Source organism: Lathamus discolor, chromosome 1, assembly GCF_037157495.1.
Source record: "Lathamus discolor isolate bLatDis1 chromosome 1, bLatDis1.hap1, whole genome shotgun sequence".
Taxonomy (NCBI): domain Eukaryota; kingdom Metazoa; phylum Chordata; class Aves; order Psittaciformes; family Psittacidae; genus Lathamus; species Lathamus discolor.
In genome coordinates, this window is record NC_088884.1 from 74,484,715 (window position 1) to 74,500,678 (window position 15,964).

A 15,964-nucleotide genomic window follows, 5' to 3' on the forward strand; every position below is an offset into this window, starting at 1 on the left:
GCACAGAGACCAAGGGCACATTGGTCTTCCAACAGCAGATTTCCTTTTTAAAGAGATAGGAATCTACCCTGTGGAATCAGAAGTGGAAAAAAAAAGAATACCTGAATGCAGGTGGGTACATGCGCAGTGTCTCTGCAATCACCATGTCCAGATAAGGGAGTTCTTGTACATTGCTGTAATCAGGAAGCATCTGAAAAGGCAGGGAGAAAGGAACAATTACATTTTCTCACATTTAAGTGCCAAACTCATGTCAGATTAGCTTTTAAATCATCCTTTTTTTTTTTAGTGGGCATTTTTCCTGTAGAAGAACTTGATGTCTCATCTAAAACAGTAAATGATAAAATTATACAAAAATGTGGGCAGTAATTAAATGTGTGTATAACATTCATCTCATCATCAAAATGCTTTGGTGTGCAGCCCAGCAGAAGATATAACAATAAATCAGCTTGCTAGGAATTATTAAAAACAGGGTATTACAGAGAGCATTAATAGCTATAACAGAGCTATTGTTTCATACATGAACTAAAATCTTCACAGGACCCTTGTGTCTTCCCAAAGACAAGAGCATGGCAGACCAGGAGCGTTTTGCTCACAAGAAATAGCAGGTCCTTCGGTTATTCTTGTTGAGGTTGGAGCAAACCCGTTCCCAGTTATAGAAATGAACCAAAGTGATAACGCTGTGATGCCTGCAGAGGGGTGGGAGATGGCACTGGAAGGAATGGGCACCCTGATAAGGAACAGCACACAGTGGTGAACTGCACTGCTGAGTAGACAGAGAGTAGAGAGGGCTGAAGTACAGCTCAAATCCCACTTGGAAGGATTGCAATAGTGCCTGGGGAGAGAAGCCTCTTTCCTTCCACGGCTGCCCCTTGTGTAACGCTGCTTAATTTTGCATGGCAGGCAAATGCCTGAGCCCACACACATGGTCTGTTAGTCTACAAAAGCACCTGTCCCTTGACAACAACTGGGGGGCACTAAAACCCAAACAGGACTGTAGCTTGGAAGACTTTGCCTTCTGCCAGGCAGCAGTGACAGGCACCAAACCACAGATGACCACCAGCAGCAGCGATACAACTGAGTGCATGGACGGAGAATTTCTCCCACTTTTCCCTTCCTTGGAAAAAAGGACAATTCCCCTGTCTTATCCAGTGCTCTCAGCAGAGGGCAGCCAAAGTACATCTAATAAGCTCGTCAGGAAAGCAGAGTTTGGTTTTAAATTAGAGTATCTCCTAAGGACTGACACAGAGTAAATTGGAGAAAAGCACAGACGTCAGACTAGACTAAACCTTTTATGAAGATTTGGGGCCCCTGCCGTTCATGAAGGGGACTGGATTCCATCCTTCCTTTATTTACTACAGCACTTTTCATGTATAATGCATATTTTATTGAATTTTCATGCAAAAACATATGGTACATACTGAAAATACTAAGCAGAGAACAACTCCAGATGGTATGCAGAAAAGGCGTACAATAGAACAAGGATACCTTGCTGGATTAGAGTATCCCACTTATTCAGGACTAAGCCACCATGCACCATTTCACATTAACTGATCTTTTCTAGGCAGGAAATAGATACATTCTATTATCCCTGGTTTTGGTCTCAGGAAAGAAAAGGAAAACCAGAAAAAGTAATTTGCACAGGCTGAGCAGAACCAGTGTGTCTGCTTCTATCGTAGAGAAAAAGATGCAACTCAGTTTGTCAATAGATGAAGTATTTTGTCAGTATATGTCAAATATTATCAATACAGGAAGCACAGACTGCACTGACAGCCTTTCGATGTTGCTTTTTTATTGCAGTAGTGTCTACTAATTCAACCCTTTGGCTTAGGTCGATGGTTATCAGACAAAGGACTAGGAGACTAAAAGCCCCAAATGGCCACAATGTCATGAGAACCATGGCTGAAGGCTGTGCGAGGAGCTGTGCTCCAATAATGTGAGTAGCTAAAAACAAAGACAGGAGGATGATTTTTATCAGCCTTGTTTTGCAGAAAGGGATCCAAGGGCTACCTGATTTCACATGGGAAATGGGTAGCAGAGGCTGGAAATGAACCATGATCAGACTCAAATTTCAGGTCTTTGTGGCAAAACCACCTTTCTCCATGACCACATAGTTTGCTCCACACTTTGATGACAATGCATGTTGCGGTGTGTATTCATTTTTTACTCTTTTTTTGCTAATTTTACATCTGTCTTTCAGAACTTTCCTCTGTCTTTTTTTATACTGCTGTCCTGCATCTCTTTGAATCCTCGGTCAGCATCTGAGTCCTCTCCCTGCAATCCCTCCTGATTTCATGGCTGAGGGAAGAGTTCAGGCTAGAGTAAATGAATGGTGGAGCCAAGAGCACACTGTGATGTGTTAGATTCTCTGAGCCATGCTCTTTCCACTGGGCCTTCCTGTCTCTCTCATAATCCCTCTACTTACTTCAGAGTCAATAATTAAGATAATTATATGGTAACCTGATATAATAAGTCACCACTAAATCAAACCATACATCAACAAATAATAAAACACTAAATTATGGTGGCTTTGATTTGCTCTTTCAAATAGCTTCTATACCTTTAGGGGATTAGCTGTTCAGAAAACAAAAGAAAGGTGTAAAACCAGCTGATTTTCCTTAGAAGAAAATTCCTTTTGCTTACATAAATAAAAAGGGGTCAGACAAATGGCAGCACAGTGAACTCTGCTATCTTCAGCATGGCAGACACATCAGTCATTTCCTACATTTGATGCAACTTAATTACTGGCACTTCCATGCTTTTAGCATCAAAGTAGTTGGACCTAATTTAGTACTTGTTTGCAAGGTCTGACCTACAGCTGCATAAAGTACACACCAGCCAAGTATCTCTATTTAGGAAGGACAGTTTGTTGCTTTTTTTTTTTTCCTTTCAAAGAAAATATTTTCCATTTGTTTTTCCACTCCCGCTCTTCAAAATATTCCTTTATCCAAGCACATTTCAAAGGAACTTGAATATGCTTTTCTCCCAAAATGTCCCTATTTATATCTTTCAACTGCTGGCGGTTTTGCTGGGGTGGGGGGTGGTGTTGTGCAAAGATGCCACTTTAACCCCCTGCCTATTACTTAAGATTAGGTGCCTTTTCATTAAGAGGGAGATTCCTTTCTGTAACAAGTAGAGATGTGGGGGGGAGAAAGGAGGCGCCACATTGAACGCAATTAAACATGCTGTATTTTAATTTTTCAGCCACTGCTCTGCACAGCAGTTTGTCTAATGCATCTTTTCCTGTATGTGGAAGTGAAATGGCCATATAACATCTTGTGGCATTTCTCTGTACGCATGTTTCCCCGGTTTGATTTCCAGACGTGTGGCGGTACACCTTCACCCGTCCCAGCCCGTTCAATCACTTCTGAGGTCCAGAAAACATCTAGTTTGGCCACAAACTCTCCTTTAAGACTGACAGCAAATCCCAGGACTCTATTCCTTAGAAAGACGTGGGAAATTAATTCTTCACCCCACAGAGTACCCTGAGGTGAAACAAAAGAAGTGATTATAAAATTGCGTATGTGCTACAAGGATGATGTGTGTTTTAATCCCCATGTAAATTCCAAGAGAGATAAGTGCCTTCAGATCCACCTCTGCTTTTCAGTATTAACGTTTTTTCAGCTTTAACGTTTTCTAGGCAGGCAAATCTATTTTTTGCCACCACCCTCAGTTAACTTTTAATTCCTCAATGAACATCAAGGGAATCCAAGTGCTGACAGGAGAGGTCTGGCCAATCTTTCTGCTGCAGTTTGAGATGTTACTGTTCCCAGTTGCTTGCTCTTCTTTGCTGGCTACGGTTAGCATCACCACAGCCAAGTCAGCAGAAGGGAACATATGCCTGCACCTCAGTTGCTTCTATACAAACGTCCAGCATGAACCCATCTTCAGAGACAGTTTAAGACGAGATACTAACTTTTCCAAAAAGTAGCTGACGAGTGAGGCACAGATCCTCCGCTACCACTTTTGTTTTGGGAATGGTAATCCAAGCGCACATCAATGAATAAGAGATTTCCACTTATCCTATTGGTCACGGTCTGGTGACGCTCAGCAGCCAGAAATGAAAAAAATCTGAGGAAATTTTGTGAGTCTGACAGTGTGATGTGCACCTGAAATCAATTTGGAAGCAGCAAAGGCTGCAGAGACCACATTCCTCATAACTAGCACTGCTGAGTCATGGCCTTATACTGAACTGGCTGCAGTTTCTGAGCAACTGCAATCCCAATCAAATACCTCATGGGCAGGTGCGACTGTGACAAAGTCCATGTCAGAGGGATGACATGCAGATCTGCTCAAGTGCAGATGCAGATACATGACTTATCCGTGCATGCATAGCCACACAGCCCACATCAGCTCTTGCCTTGCCCAAAATGCAGACTTTGATAGCAACGGAGTAGGAGGCAGTGAGTCAAAACCAAGCCAGCATCACCCCAGTGAATCTTACACACTCCCTTTCAAATTGCTCAAAGAGCGATTCAGACCGTAACCATAGCCAGGATTCACAAACAGGTCAATAATGTTTCTTGATCAAATGAATCAAAAGCTGCTGATAGATCAAAGATTCTGCCTGAGGTTTTGACCTTTCTCTGGTCACCTCTAGAGCTGCTTATCCCCTAGCAGAACTAGAGGCTGTATGTCACGCTCAGCTGGGGAGAGAGGGAAGAAATTCAAGAATACTGTGTTAAGTTAGGGTTGCCCCATGACAACCTTGCTAACAACCGTATCAAGAAAGGAGAGGTTAGAGACAGGAGAGCACTCAAAATGCAGGTCAATGAACAGAAGGGGTGGGATAGTTTTACAGGCACCCATCTTTAACTTGCTTAAAGAAAGCCTGTTTCCTGTTTTGCCTCTCCCATAGCAACATGTTGGAATACCTGTAAAGCACCAAACTAAAACCTCCCTACAGTATCAGAGAGCAAAACAGGGACAAAGTTGATGAAGAAAAAAGAAAAATAAAATTCTTGGCTTTATCCTCAGAACTTGGACCAAATACTAGAGACACTGCTGAAGGCAGCCCTCGTGATACTTAGTGCAAAACCTCTCCCTCTGCTGCCTTCTGTCCACCCTGTGAATGCTGGCCAAGTGAGATGTCTCTTTGAGGTGTGGCACCAGGCAGAACCAGCCCTTACTGATGGCAAAACAGGACCCTGAATATCCCAAGTGCCACTTGTCCTAGGAGACAGGGCATGGAAGAAAGCGTTGCTTTAAGACACACTGCTAGGCCATTTCCAGTGACAGAGGTCTACAGAAAGGTATCTTCCAGCAAAATACAAAGTTCTTGACTATAGAATTGAGAACAAGGTTCAGGAACGAAAAATAGGAGAACAAGCATGATTTCCAGATTAAGATGCAGCAAAAACAGGCTTCCTGAGCTGCCTAGCACTTCTCCTCATGAGTCCTTACAGCACATCTTGGTAGCACTGAAGGCTCACCAGCAGCATTGTGACTCCTCACATGGTCTCCAAAATGAACATTAAAGCAAGCCCTCAGCTCCATCCCCTCATGACACTTTCCTCAGAAGGAAGCAAACGCTATCCAAAACATGTACGGCCAAGCTTTGCCTTTATTTCTTTATTCCACACTGGTTACCTGCCACCTCTCATCTGCTTGGGTTGTCATTCAAATGGAAATGCAGCACGAAGGCTCTCAGCCTCACCGCTGGTGCATGCTCACTGGGTTTGGGAGCATTACTTTGCTCACAAGAGGCACTTCCCAAGCTGCAACAGCACTCAGTTCTTCAGATATCTCAAACTCCTTCCCCCTCCTAAAGACTCTGTGTGCCAGATAAACTTAGTATTAAATCTCTTTATTCAAATCACCTGCTAGTCACACTCATACCTCCTCTAAATTCACCCTCTTGCCATGTCCATCAGCATGCAAGTTGCACAAGCACAGGCAGAGGCAGGTGCCGATTCACAGGTCAAGTTCAGAGATGGTGGGAAAGGCTGGTGCACCAGTTATGCACTGATAACCACATTACATGCAGACCTTGCAGCCAGATTCCCTCTGTTACTTTGGTGCAAATCCACACAGCTCCCTGGGGTTGTATCAGTGTTAAGGGAGAGGAAAATGCGGTTCTAAGTATGTACCAAATAGTGCTGGGGAAAGAGCCAGAAAGTATAAAGTTACATCAGTGTTGACTCTCTTTAATGTTACTTTGGTTTTCAAATCAAAGACTTCAGCTCCTGACAGAAGACAGACCTGCACTACCTCCAGTATCTTTGGCGGTGCTAAAACAAGGTCTTTGTAGCATCACTATTCACAAGGAAACTTCTGTGAGATAAAAATACTTCCTGAAACTGAACAGTGTCCCAAAACCAAACAGATAAACACAAAAGCTGCCACCAAAACAGTCAGAAATTCTCTTCCACCTACATTACAACTGACACATGGTGATCAGCAAGAACAGAATGAGTGCCATCAGGTAGAAGGTCTGGAAAAATAAAGGCAGGAAAAGAGAAGAAAATCACTAAGGAAATCCTTCTATGAGGCAAGCTACAAAGGAAAAGAAAGGAGAAAAAACAATCTGTTTCAATCTCAATTTTGTGTATTTGTCAACTCCACCTAGTCCCAGATTCCCATGCCAAGACAAATGGGTGCCCTTAAAACAAAAAGTGAATAAATAACTGGGAGTGAGATTGGGCAACTAAGTCATGAAGGAAGGGGCAGGTACCCAGTGTGCTGATAGTGCCCAGCCAGGCAGCTTTTTGTATACAATTACTCTTAATATATTATTTTCCCCACCTTGTTTGGTGGAGGAGAGCAGCTCCTCTCCCAAAGTGGCTCTCTACCTGTATGCAATGTATGCCTTGCTCCAGATGTATGTGGATGTGATAGAATCCCTGGCCATGCATTGCAGCGAGCTAAGCCCATCAGAGACATGGAGACTGCCTGTTTCTCGCCTCCTTAAAAACCACTCAGCCCCCAGGAAATCCCCCCAGTTCTCCCCTCAGCCCACCGAGGCTCCAAAGTCTCTCTTTCTACACTTGTCTGACACAATCAAAATTTCTACTTGGGTGGCAGAAATGCTGAATGGTGAAGGATCCCACTGGGAGGGAGGCAAGGAGGAAATTAAACAGGAGAAAGGACTGCCAGAGGCCCAAAAGGCTGAGAAAGAGAATTATAAAACTGGGGTAGGTCTGTCCGAAGGGCATGTCACCAGTCCAAAGCACATTAAGCACTAAAGTTCGTGCAAGACTTAATCCTTCCTGCTATAGGAGTGTCCCTTGATGGCTGCAGCAGATCCAGAGGAATAAAGAGGAGGGATTTTTTTTCCCCCTTCTCAGCAGACATTCATGTATCACATAAGAGCCAGATGATTTAATTTAATCATTCCTGCTCCAGCTGGTATTTTCTGTATGGAGGTGACAGTGCTTTAAATTAGGGACTTGCATACAAAAGGCCCGTGTGCTTAGTTTAATCAGATGTTCATTTCCTCACGTTACGTTTATATTAAAAGGCATCAGCATGAATTTTTGTGCTGCAAATGGAGGCTATCATATGGGCTATATAGTGAGGTCCTCTTCAGTCGTCCTTCATCTCTATGGCCTCGTATACTTGGCAGCCTTACGGACTGAGAGGTGACTCAGCCCCAAGCCTGCAGTTTAGGGAAATATGCCCTAGAGAGCACAATCCAACCTATGAGGAGAGCAGAGCTTTACACAAAATAAATTACATCAGTAATTCGCCCTTCTGCAGATACTTAAATATGGGCTGGAGCCAGTGGCTGCTTAAGTCATTGGCTTCAGCAGTTTCTGGATGAGACCTTTTCTGAATTAGTAAACAGGCAAACATTCACAGCAAAGAAACTGCAAGATTTTCCCATCACTCAGCATAATTATTATTTGCTCTGACAAGGGCAGGTCAGTTTTAATACCATACAACATTTATGTAGTGCCTGATGCCTTGAAAACATTTTATGTACATTAGGTGCAGTACAACAATAATAAAACTTTGCCTTTCCATAGTTGTTTTTCCCCTGAGGTACACGCAGAGTTTAGCGAACATTAATTAGTTGGTCATCTTCCAAACGCATGTGTGAGGTGCTCCTGGTAAATACTCCCTCTCTGTACACAATGGGCCAGCAGAGGTGCTGAAGACTGAGGCCAAAAATTTACAACCTCAAGAGTTGAGCACCCAGCAACTGGAGCCTTTGTAAGCAGCCTGGTATTTTTTCGGCCTCAGCATGACTCCTGTAAGTAAACAGGCAAATACTGCTCCGAATGCATAGACTTAAAGTGATCGAAAGAAGAAAGAAATCCGTTCCATGGCGTTTAAATATCTCTTAAACAAAAAGGAGCTTTGTTTGTTTTTAGCTGCCAAGATCATAACTCAGGGTTCAGCCTGTCCTTGAGAAACTAATGGTACTAAAATTACAGAAAATAAAGCAGATTTTGTGGTGTCAAAGCTCCAGTTCCTTGCTGTAGACTTCTGCACCTCTTACCTTGTACAGGTAAATCTACAAGTCAAAGCCACATCTAATTGTAACTCCAAACTTTAGCATATACCCTTTCTACAAGGCATGAGGGGAAAGTTTGTTCCTGTTGAAACTTCTCACGTTTAGCTGAAAAGGTGCAAAAGGGGGAAAAATTCTCTTCTAACTAAAGCTATTCAATGCCTTTTCCTCTTCTGCTCCCTTTGGGAAGTGCTGACTGCCTTGGGTACAACAAAGCAATTTACAATCGGTATGTGAAAAAACTTGATAGCACTTGAAACAGCTTTTGTGTTTTCTCCCTCCAATGCTTGAAGAGGATCTTTACAAAAAACCCCAACAACTACATGCCAGTCCAAAACCCACTACCCCAAGCTCAGTGGGGAGCTGGCTGTGAGCAAGGGTGTCTGCTACCATGACACTATCCTATGACAAACCTCTCTAGATATTTAGATAAAGCTGTCTGCGATGAATCCTGGCAGAAGCCTATTCAACAATTTCTTTCCCTTTTTTCCCTTACTTTATCTCTTTCCCATCTGGGAATGCAGAAATTTCCCTGAGCCTGTTCACGCTTAGATTTAGTGAAGCCATCATGGTGTCATGTTCTGGCATCGTTTCGTATCTTTGCTTTCCTCTACCCTTTGTAGAGCAGCATGGCACGGCTGTCCATCTGCTTATGATTTACTTCACACAATGACTTGGTCCCGATTACACTGATAAGCACAGTAGGTTATTTGAGGGCCAACTGGACCTCTGTAATGACACTCAAACTGTACCCAAATTGTGGGAACGCTTCCAATCAAAAAAAGGCCAGTGGAAAAACTCCACCAGGACATCCTCCAAGAGAGCCTTCCTGTCCTTAATCCCAGGAAGTAAAACAAAAATATTAATTCTTTTTATGGAATTCTTCTTCAATTATTAGTGTCCAAGTGATCCACACAAACTGAAGAGAAACCAAGACCTGGGCCTTTCTGGTGATTAAAGATGCATACTGGAGAACAGTTTATAAAGAACAGCATTCAGTTCAGGAGGCCACAAGGAGGCCATTCATGGTGTCCTTTAGCACAGCCCTGAATCGTGGAGTCAGAGGAACTGTACTGACTTGCACCACCTGAGGATAAAGCCTGGGAAGCACAGCCATCATGGGGAGCACTGCCTTGGGTAGGAGGCCCCTTGGCACATACTGAATCACTGGTCCTTGTGAGCACATGAGAGTGAAGGGGGGAAAAAAAAGCACAACCCAAGAATGAAGTCACAGGGTCAGCAGTGAGAAAATACAGAATTCATTTGTAATCTGACCAAGGTCATTTCTAGCGTGTTTTAGGATGATATAAGACTTTATGGGGAAGGCAAATGGAAAGTATTGCTCACAATTTCTTCTGCTTTATGAGTAAGCTACTTTGGCCTTTATTTATTTATTACCTCACAGTTCAACAACAACCCTAGTGTGAAGACCAATTTGCTGTTCTTCTGCTTCTCAAGGATATTTTGCTTCATGAACCTGGCCCTTTCCTGTCTCAGTACCTGGCTACCTCACTGTATTTCCAAGGATACCCTTATTTTTACAATTCCCCACACCTCACCTCTGCACTACGATTTCACTGACGGCCACACTACTTTAATACCTAGCATTTTATCTTTTCTCCTTCTTGGGGAACCTGGCCAATACGGTGGTACCTACTTGGATTTGAGTCAGCCCTGACATGGGGACCATTCCATCTAGTCTGCAAAGGTGGCACCCACAAAGTGACACATTTGCTGAATCATTCAGCACAAAAGAGCACTTTCAAGCCAGAAAAGCGCATAAACCATAGTGTTCTGCAGGGGGTTCCCTAGCAATTTTGCCCATATAAAAGATGGTATCCTTTGCCCTTTATAGCATGAGTTGTGGCACAAAGATCTATAGATATCTATAGATGGGTTAATTTGTGGGGACGGATTTTCTGAGAGTACAAAGATGGAGCACAGCTGTAGGCTTTTGCCGTAAAGGGCTTGTCACACACACAAAGAACAGCTAGGCATACTCAGAATATTACCAACCACGATCACTCAAACATTATGAGAGAGGCCCCAACATACTTAGAAATTGGCTGAAAAACACATGGATTTATGACAAATAATAACATTTTGAACTTCATTTGCCTTCTGGCTTCTGAACTAGAACTCATGCTTTCAGTCTTACGTTTTTATCTAGAAACCTTTTCCCTCCCCTGTTTTGTTTTCTTAATGAAAGATGAGATTCTGGCTATACACCTGACTTCAGTGCTGAGTGATTTGAGAGAACAGAAAACAAATACTAGAAACTCACAATGCGATAGCAGGATGCTGGTAATATTCCATTTACAGAGCACCATGGGCCATCTCTGCCTGCCCCTTGGCCATCTGCTGCTAGCACTCAGCTAGAATCACACAGACCTTTTAAAAAAAGCAAAAACTCTGCAAGACTGAGAACTTCATGTGACTAAACACCACAGAAGAGGAAGCTGCCCCTCAGAGTACCCACAGTTTTGTAGCACATGGGGCTTTTTTTGCAGACAATGTTACTCTAAGAGGGGCTTTAGGGATTAAGCATCCAGCCCCTCTTGAAAATGCCAAACTTGGTGCCTTGGCAAAGTGTGACACAGAAAGAAATCGAAACATTCAGACAAAGTAATTGGGGTGTGTGGGGGGAGAACTGTGCTGAGTCTATATATAGCATTTTGTTTCTGCTGGGCACTAGGGGGGGAAGGGAGGAAGTGAGGGGGAGAGAGGAAAAAGAAAGATAAATTTTGGTTGCTGCTGTCATACACAGATCCGCTTATCTATGGCTGAAGCCCAGACAGCTGTGTGACTCTAAATGAAGAAATTTAATTAAAAAATAAAAAAGGAAAATCAGCAAGAAAAAAACAGAAAATAGGAATTCACGCTTCCCACACCTACCCGGATGTATAAATAGAGACTATCTGACTGATGAAGGGTGCTTATTATTTCTTTGACTTCCATGTGTGTAAAAAAACCTACAATTCTTTCTAGTGAACAAGCATGATAATCACAAAGCCAATGGCACACTGCTGCTATTCCAACTTTGCTGCTCTAGTTTAAATGACATTGTGCAACATCTTGGTAGTCCCAGTCATATAATACCCATCATGCTCTAAAAAAAGAATGGGGTTTGGATCAATTATGAAGGAAAAGATTTCAGAAACCAGGTTACCTGGGATCATATTCTGCCTGAGTTACATCTCTTGCAAGAAACACACTGGAAAAAACTGAAGTGGATGTGATTCCTTTTTGCACCTCTTGCATACTTAGACCTGCCTTCTGCCAGCCTAAGTCAGAGCAACCTCACGGTTTTCCCTGCCTTAGCTCCCAAGGCATTTGCGATGCAGCTCAGCAGAGCCAGAGCATCTTGCACTTCTGTCCATACCCACTGCTTTTCCTAACACATTCGCTTCCCATTTCACATTATGGCACAGTGAGAGAGACTGGTATTAGTACTTTTGGCCTCTCTTCATGTGCGCACACATGTACACATGTGTATTTTCTGTAACACATCCACCAATTTGAAATGGCATAAAAATGACTAAAAAAACCCCACAAGATCTTTATATCTCAGAATATTCAAAGTGTCAGTGCTGCAAAGTCAGAAAATTCATTCCAAGTCCTATTTATCTAGGTCAGGATGTGGGAAGACTTCTTTTTGTGTTCTGCATATGTACGTCACCACTTCTGCTCCTTGGTACTACACAGGATGGAAGCTGAAGAGCCAGGGAAGATGACAGCTTGCTCCTTGCTTCTAGTGGACCTGATAGAAAAATCTCTTTTGTGTTCCATATAATGGAGTCTTGTCTCATCTCTACAACAAGAGATGCTTCAACCAGTGTATTACAACCATTGTGCTGACAGTACACGTACGTAGCTCTGCCTCAGTGTCACATCACCACTGGCTCTCCTTTAAAGCAGAAGAGAAAATCGGCCTGCAAAGCAAGGAACAAATTAACAAAAGGCTTCATTTATCTCCAGCTGATACCAACGTGACAGCAGGAAATGCAGGGTCAAATTCCAGGCACATTATTGCAAGGGCAGGAGGAGCGCAGGGAGTAGCTGTTGTGTGGCAAAGCCAAGGGGCTCGCAGTCAGAAGGTCAAGTCCTGACGCAGCTTTTCAAGTGAATTTGGGAAAGGCTTTTCCTCTTCTCCAGCACTTTTAGTAAGACCAGTAAACCTGAATTGTGAGTCTGTGAATACTGCTGACATGCTCAGAAGCAGGCAGCGTATGATGCTTCTGTTCAAACCTGATCATTACATGGTTCTAATAGCAACTTTGGCGGGTGTTTGGGATTTTGGGGGATTTTTTGTTGTTTTGTGGGGTTTTTTTTTAAGGCCTGGGTAAGGCAAGTCTTGGCAGTTCATACTGATATTATGTGAAATACAGGCAAATCTTGAATGGACAACAAAATTGTGGACAGACTGCCAGAACAGGAATTTCACACATTCCTTCTGTGCAAATAAAGAAGTGAACTTAACCCACCATTAAAGCTTTGGTTTATGATGTGCAATGACTGGGGGAAAAAAGTTGTAATGGGTGTTACACTCTTACCCACATGCAAGCAACAAATAGGTAAAGAAACTCACCATTTGCCTACCCTTGCATGGGAAAAATAGCTGTAATGTGAACTTTCAGGGAACTGCTTTCAAGGTTTATTTGTGATGCCCTTAGGTCCCAAACAGAGATTGGCAACTGAGGGGATTCACCCTGCTCCCTCCACTTCTGTCCTCCCATATCGTGAAGAGAGCACCACGCAGGGAAACTGCTGCTGCTCTGGGACCTCTGGAAGAAGAACCACACCAAAAGTGCTCATCAAGCAGACACCAGGCCAGGCTCCCGCAGTCAGTGTCAAGGTGCAGAAACCAGGCGCTGCCACTCTCATGTCCCACACTTCGCCAAATCCACAGTGGAGGTTGTTGGGACAAGGCAACGCCACTCCATCGCATGTGGCACTATCAGTGCATCTCTGCTCCAGCCTGACGATGCTTCCCTATTTGATTATTTTTTCCATCATGCATTTCTTATTTTATTAAGGGGAGTTATTAATAAGATGACTCAGGAGTGGTAGAATGCTGTGAACCCAGCATTACCACAGTGAGGGACAGAGCTGGTGCTCTGCTTGGTGTCAGTGCACTCCCGCCTTGCTGGAGCTGAAAGATGGCTCGTGTTCAGAGAGTGCTGTGCACAACCAGGCTCCAGACAGGATGCAGCATGCTTGGCTCAGTGGGAAATGAAAAGGATACTGTCTCTTTTGTCAGCTTGACTGGGTCTTAATAATGTTTAAATATCTGAAGGTCACTAAATTACACTGCAGAAATTTGGCACAACGGCCTTTCTCTAAGATTATCTCAGTTTGATGAAGTAAGACAACAGAAGAGAATAAACCTAACTGAGCAAAATCAACAGCCACTGCTAAGATGTTATTCTTCTCATTAAGCCTATATGCTGAGCCTATAGAGAAGGCAGCATTTCCTGTCCCTCTCGCTGACAGTTTAGTATTAGGGCACAAAGGCAGGTCACTGTCCTTGGCGATACAGTAAACAAAGATAAGAGCTGAAAGCAATGGGGTATTTTTTTAACCCTGATAATTCAGTCAGAATAAATTCCATTGTGCAGAGATTTATTGTTTACTTAGCACTTCTCCAAAAGAGCTCCTCGGGAATGCAATCTCCTTCCCGTGTGCTGGACACGAAACATACATTTCAGCTGAAAGCACCGGCCAGGCCTGCTCAGGGCATCTGCTACTTGTCCCTGGATTCACATGTCTGAAACGTAAGTGAACCTGCTGGAAAAGTGCAGCCCCAAATGTTTGCCCAAGTCTGCTTGTTATCCTGGGTTGGGAACTTAAACAGATGTCTTCAATGGGCAGCGGTGCTCATGAAAATACTTTGTGAAAATGCCAACAAAAAACCCCATTGCTCTCCTTTTCTGGTTGCTGAATGTCTGCAGCAGAGAGCACAAGAGTGAAAAACATCAGTCTATTTTCTGACACCCTCTGTAGAAGGATCACTCTTCCCTCTACCTGCCCCAAATAAAACTGTCCCATTCCTTTCCCTTCACAGCACATCTACCCAAGTGCAGACATACCACACCACTCCCAGGGAATCATGTGAGGAAAGCTTCACTGCCAACAGCAGAGACTGTCTTATCTTTCCCATGTAATGTCTCGGCAGCTTAAAACAAGGCAAAAGTTTAAGTATTTGCTGATTCAGAGCCTAGGGCATCAGACAAGAATTTGGGAGCTGTGTGTGCTGATGCAAAAGTAGCCATTTAATCCTGCCATGTCTCCCCTTCCCAGATGGGAAGCAGCAATAAAACCTCTGCAGCAGATTGCCTGGGACCTGTCTGAAAAGCATATGTGGTAGACTTCTAGCAGTAGCAGACGTAACTTCAAACACAACTGGATTAGATTTAGACAAACTGCTCTCCAGAAGAACATAGAGTCAAGACTGGAGGAACAACAGTGGATTTCTCATGGTTTGTGCTGTACATTTGACCTTCTTTACATTTTCATAGGGCCTCTGGATTTCAAGAGACAGGAATCTCTTTTCAGGGCATAAGGAGATTTGTTGCAATGCAGTTCTTAAACATGTTCTTACTGGGGACATTCTAGGATTGGCAGAGGTGGATTACCTATGGCCTTTGGCTGTGCTGTAAAGTGGACTGTGAGTTTAAAATGTTTCTGTTTCATTTTATGAAAAAGCTATAAGCTTACCTGTTGCTAATGCTTTCAACAGTGTTCTTGGGAATAGCTTTTGTAAGCTGATCTCATCTCCAAAGCCTGCATTATTGTCCACTTGGACTAGAACCTCTTTCTCTGGGCAGTTAAGAACTCTCTTTAGCCTTCACAGCACTGCATAACCCACTAGATGTACATGTCCATATTCCTCTTGCATGTTTGCAGGTCACCACTACTCCTGCTCAGTGGACACTGGTTACTCTATTGATTGCAGCAGCTTTTTCTCAGCTGTCCTTGTAACCTCTTTTTATCAGCTCTCTTGCCAGATGATCTGGCGACTCAAAATACAGCGAGTCCTGCTATCTGTTCCAAGCAAACCTTTTCCAGGACCACTGAAAGATGCCAAAATCATGGGAAAAATGTTTACAAAGGTCAGTACACACTATACCTGCATGCCACCTAGCTTCTGATATTCAGGTCAGTCAGGGTTTCCCAATGTAAATGGTCGTTCTTGTAGCAGGTATCTTCTTGCATTGAGACTGGTTGGCCTACAACAGAAGCTGAGCATTTGTGGAGTTCTGAAGAAAGCACCTGCAAAATTAAGCTATTCCTCTGTATTGTAGTGTACTGGTGGAAAAACAGAGGTATCTATGCTATAAGACACCTAAATGCAGGTATGCAATAACTAAAGCTCATAAATGAGCATCGGTGGAAAAATCACCTGGTACATCCAATCTGTGTAAATGTGAGGCTGCTAAAAACAGCAAACAATATCCCATCCAGTTCGTATATGGAATATAGTCTACAAAAGCTAATGCACTAGGTAGGACC

At 43.3% G+C, this 15,964-nt stretch overlaps 1 protein-coding gene across 4 annotated transcripts in view; it reads right to left on the bottom strand.

Moving 5' to 3' along the window:
• TBXAS1 (thromboxane A synthase 1) overlaps positions 1-15,964 on the bottom strand; it is a 228,641-nt gene that overhangs the window by 5,924 nt on the left and 206,753 nt on the right. For all 4 annotated transcript variants that reach the window (XM_065680635.1, XM_065680662.1, XM_065680643.1 and 1 more), the window contains one exon: positions 102-190. In XM_065680635.1, the coding sequence (XP_065536707.1) occupies positions 102-190 (89 nt within the window). The remainder of the gene's footprint in view (positions 1-101; positions 191-15,964) is intronic.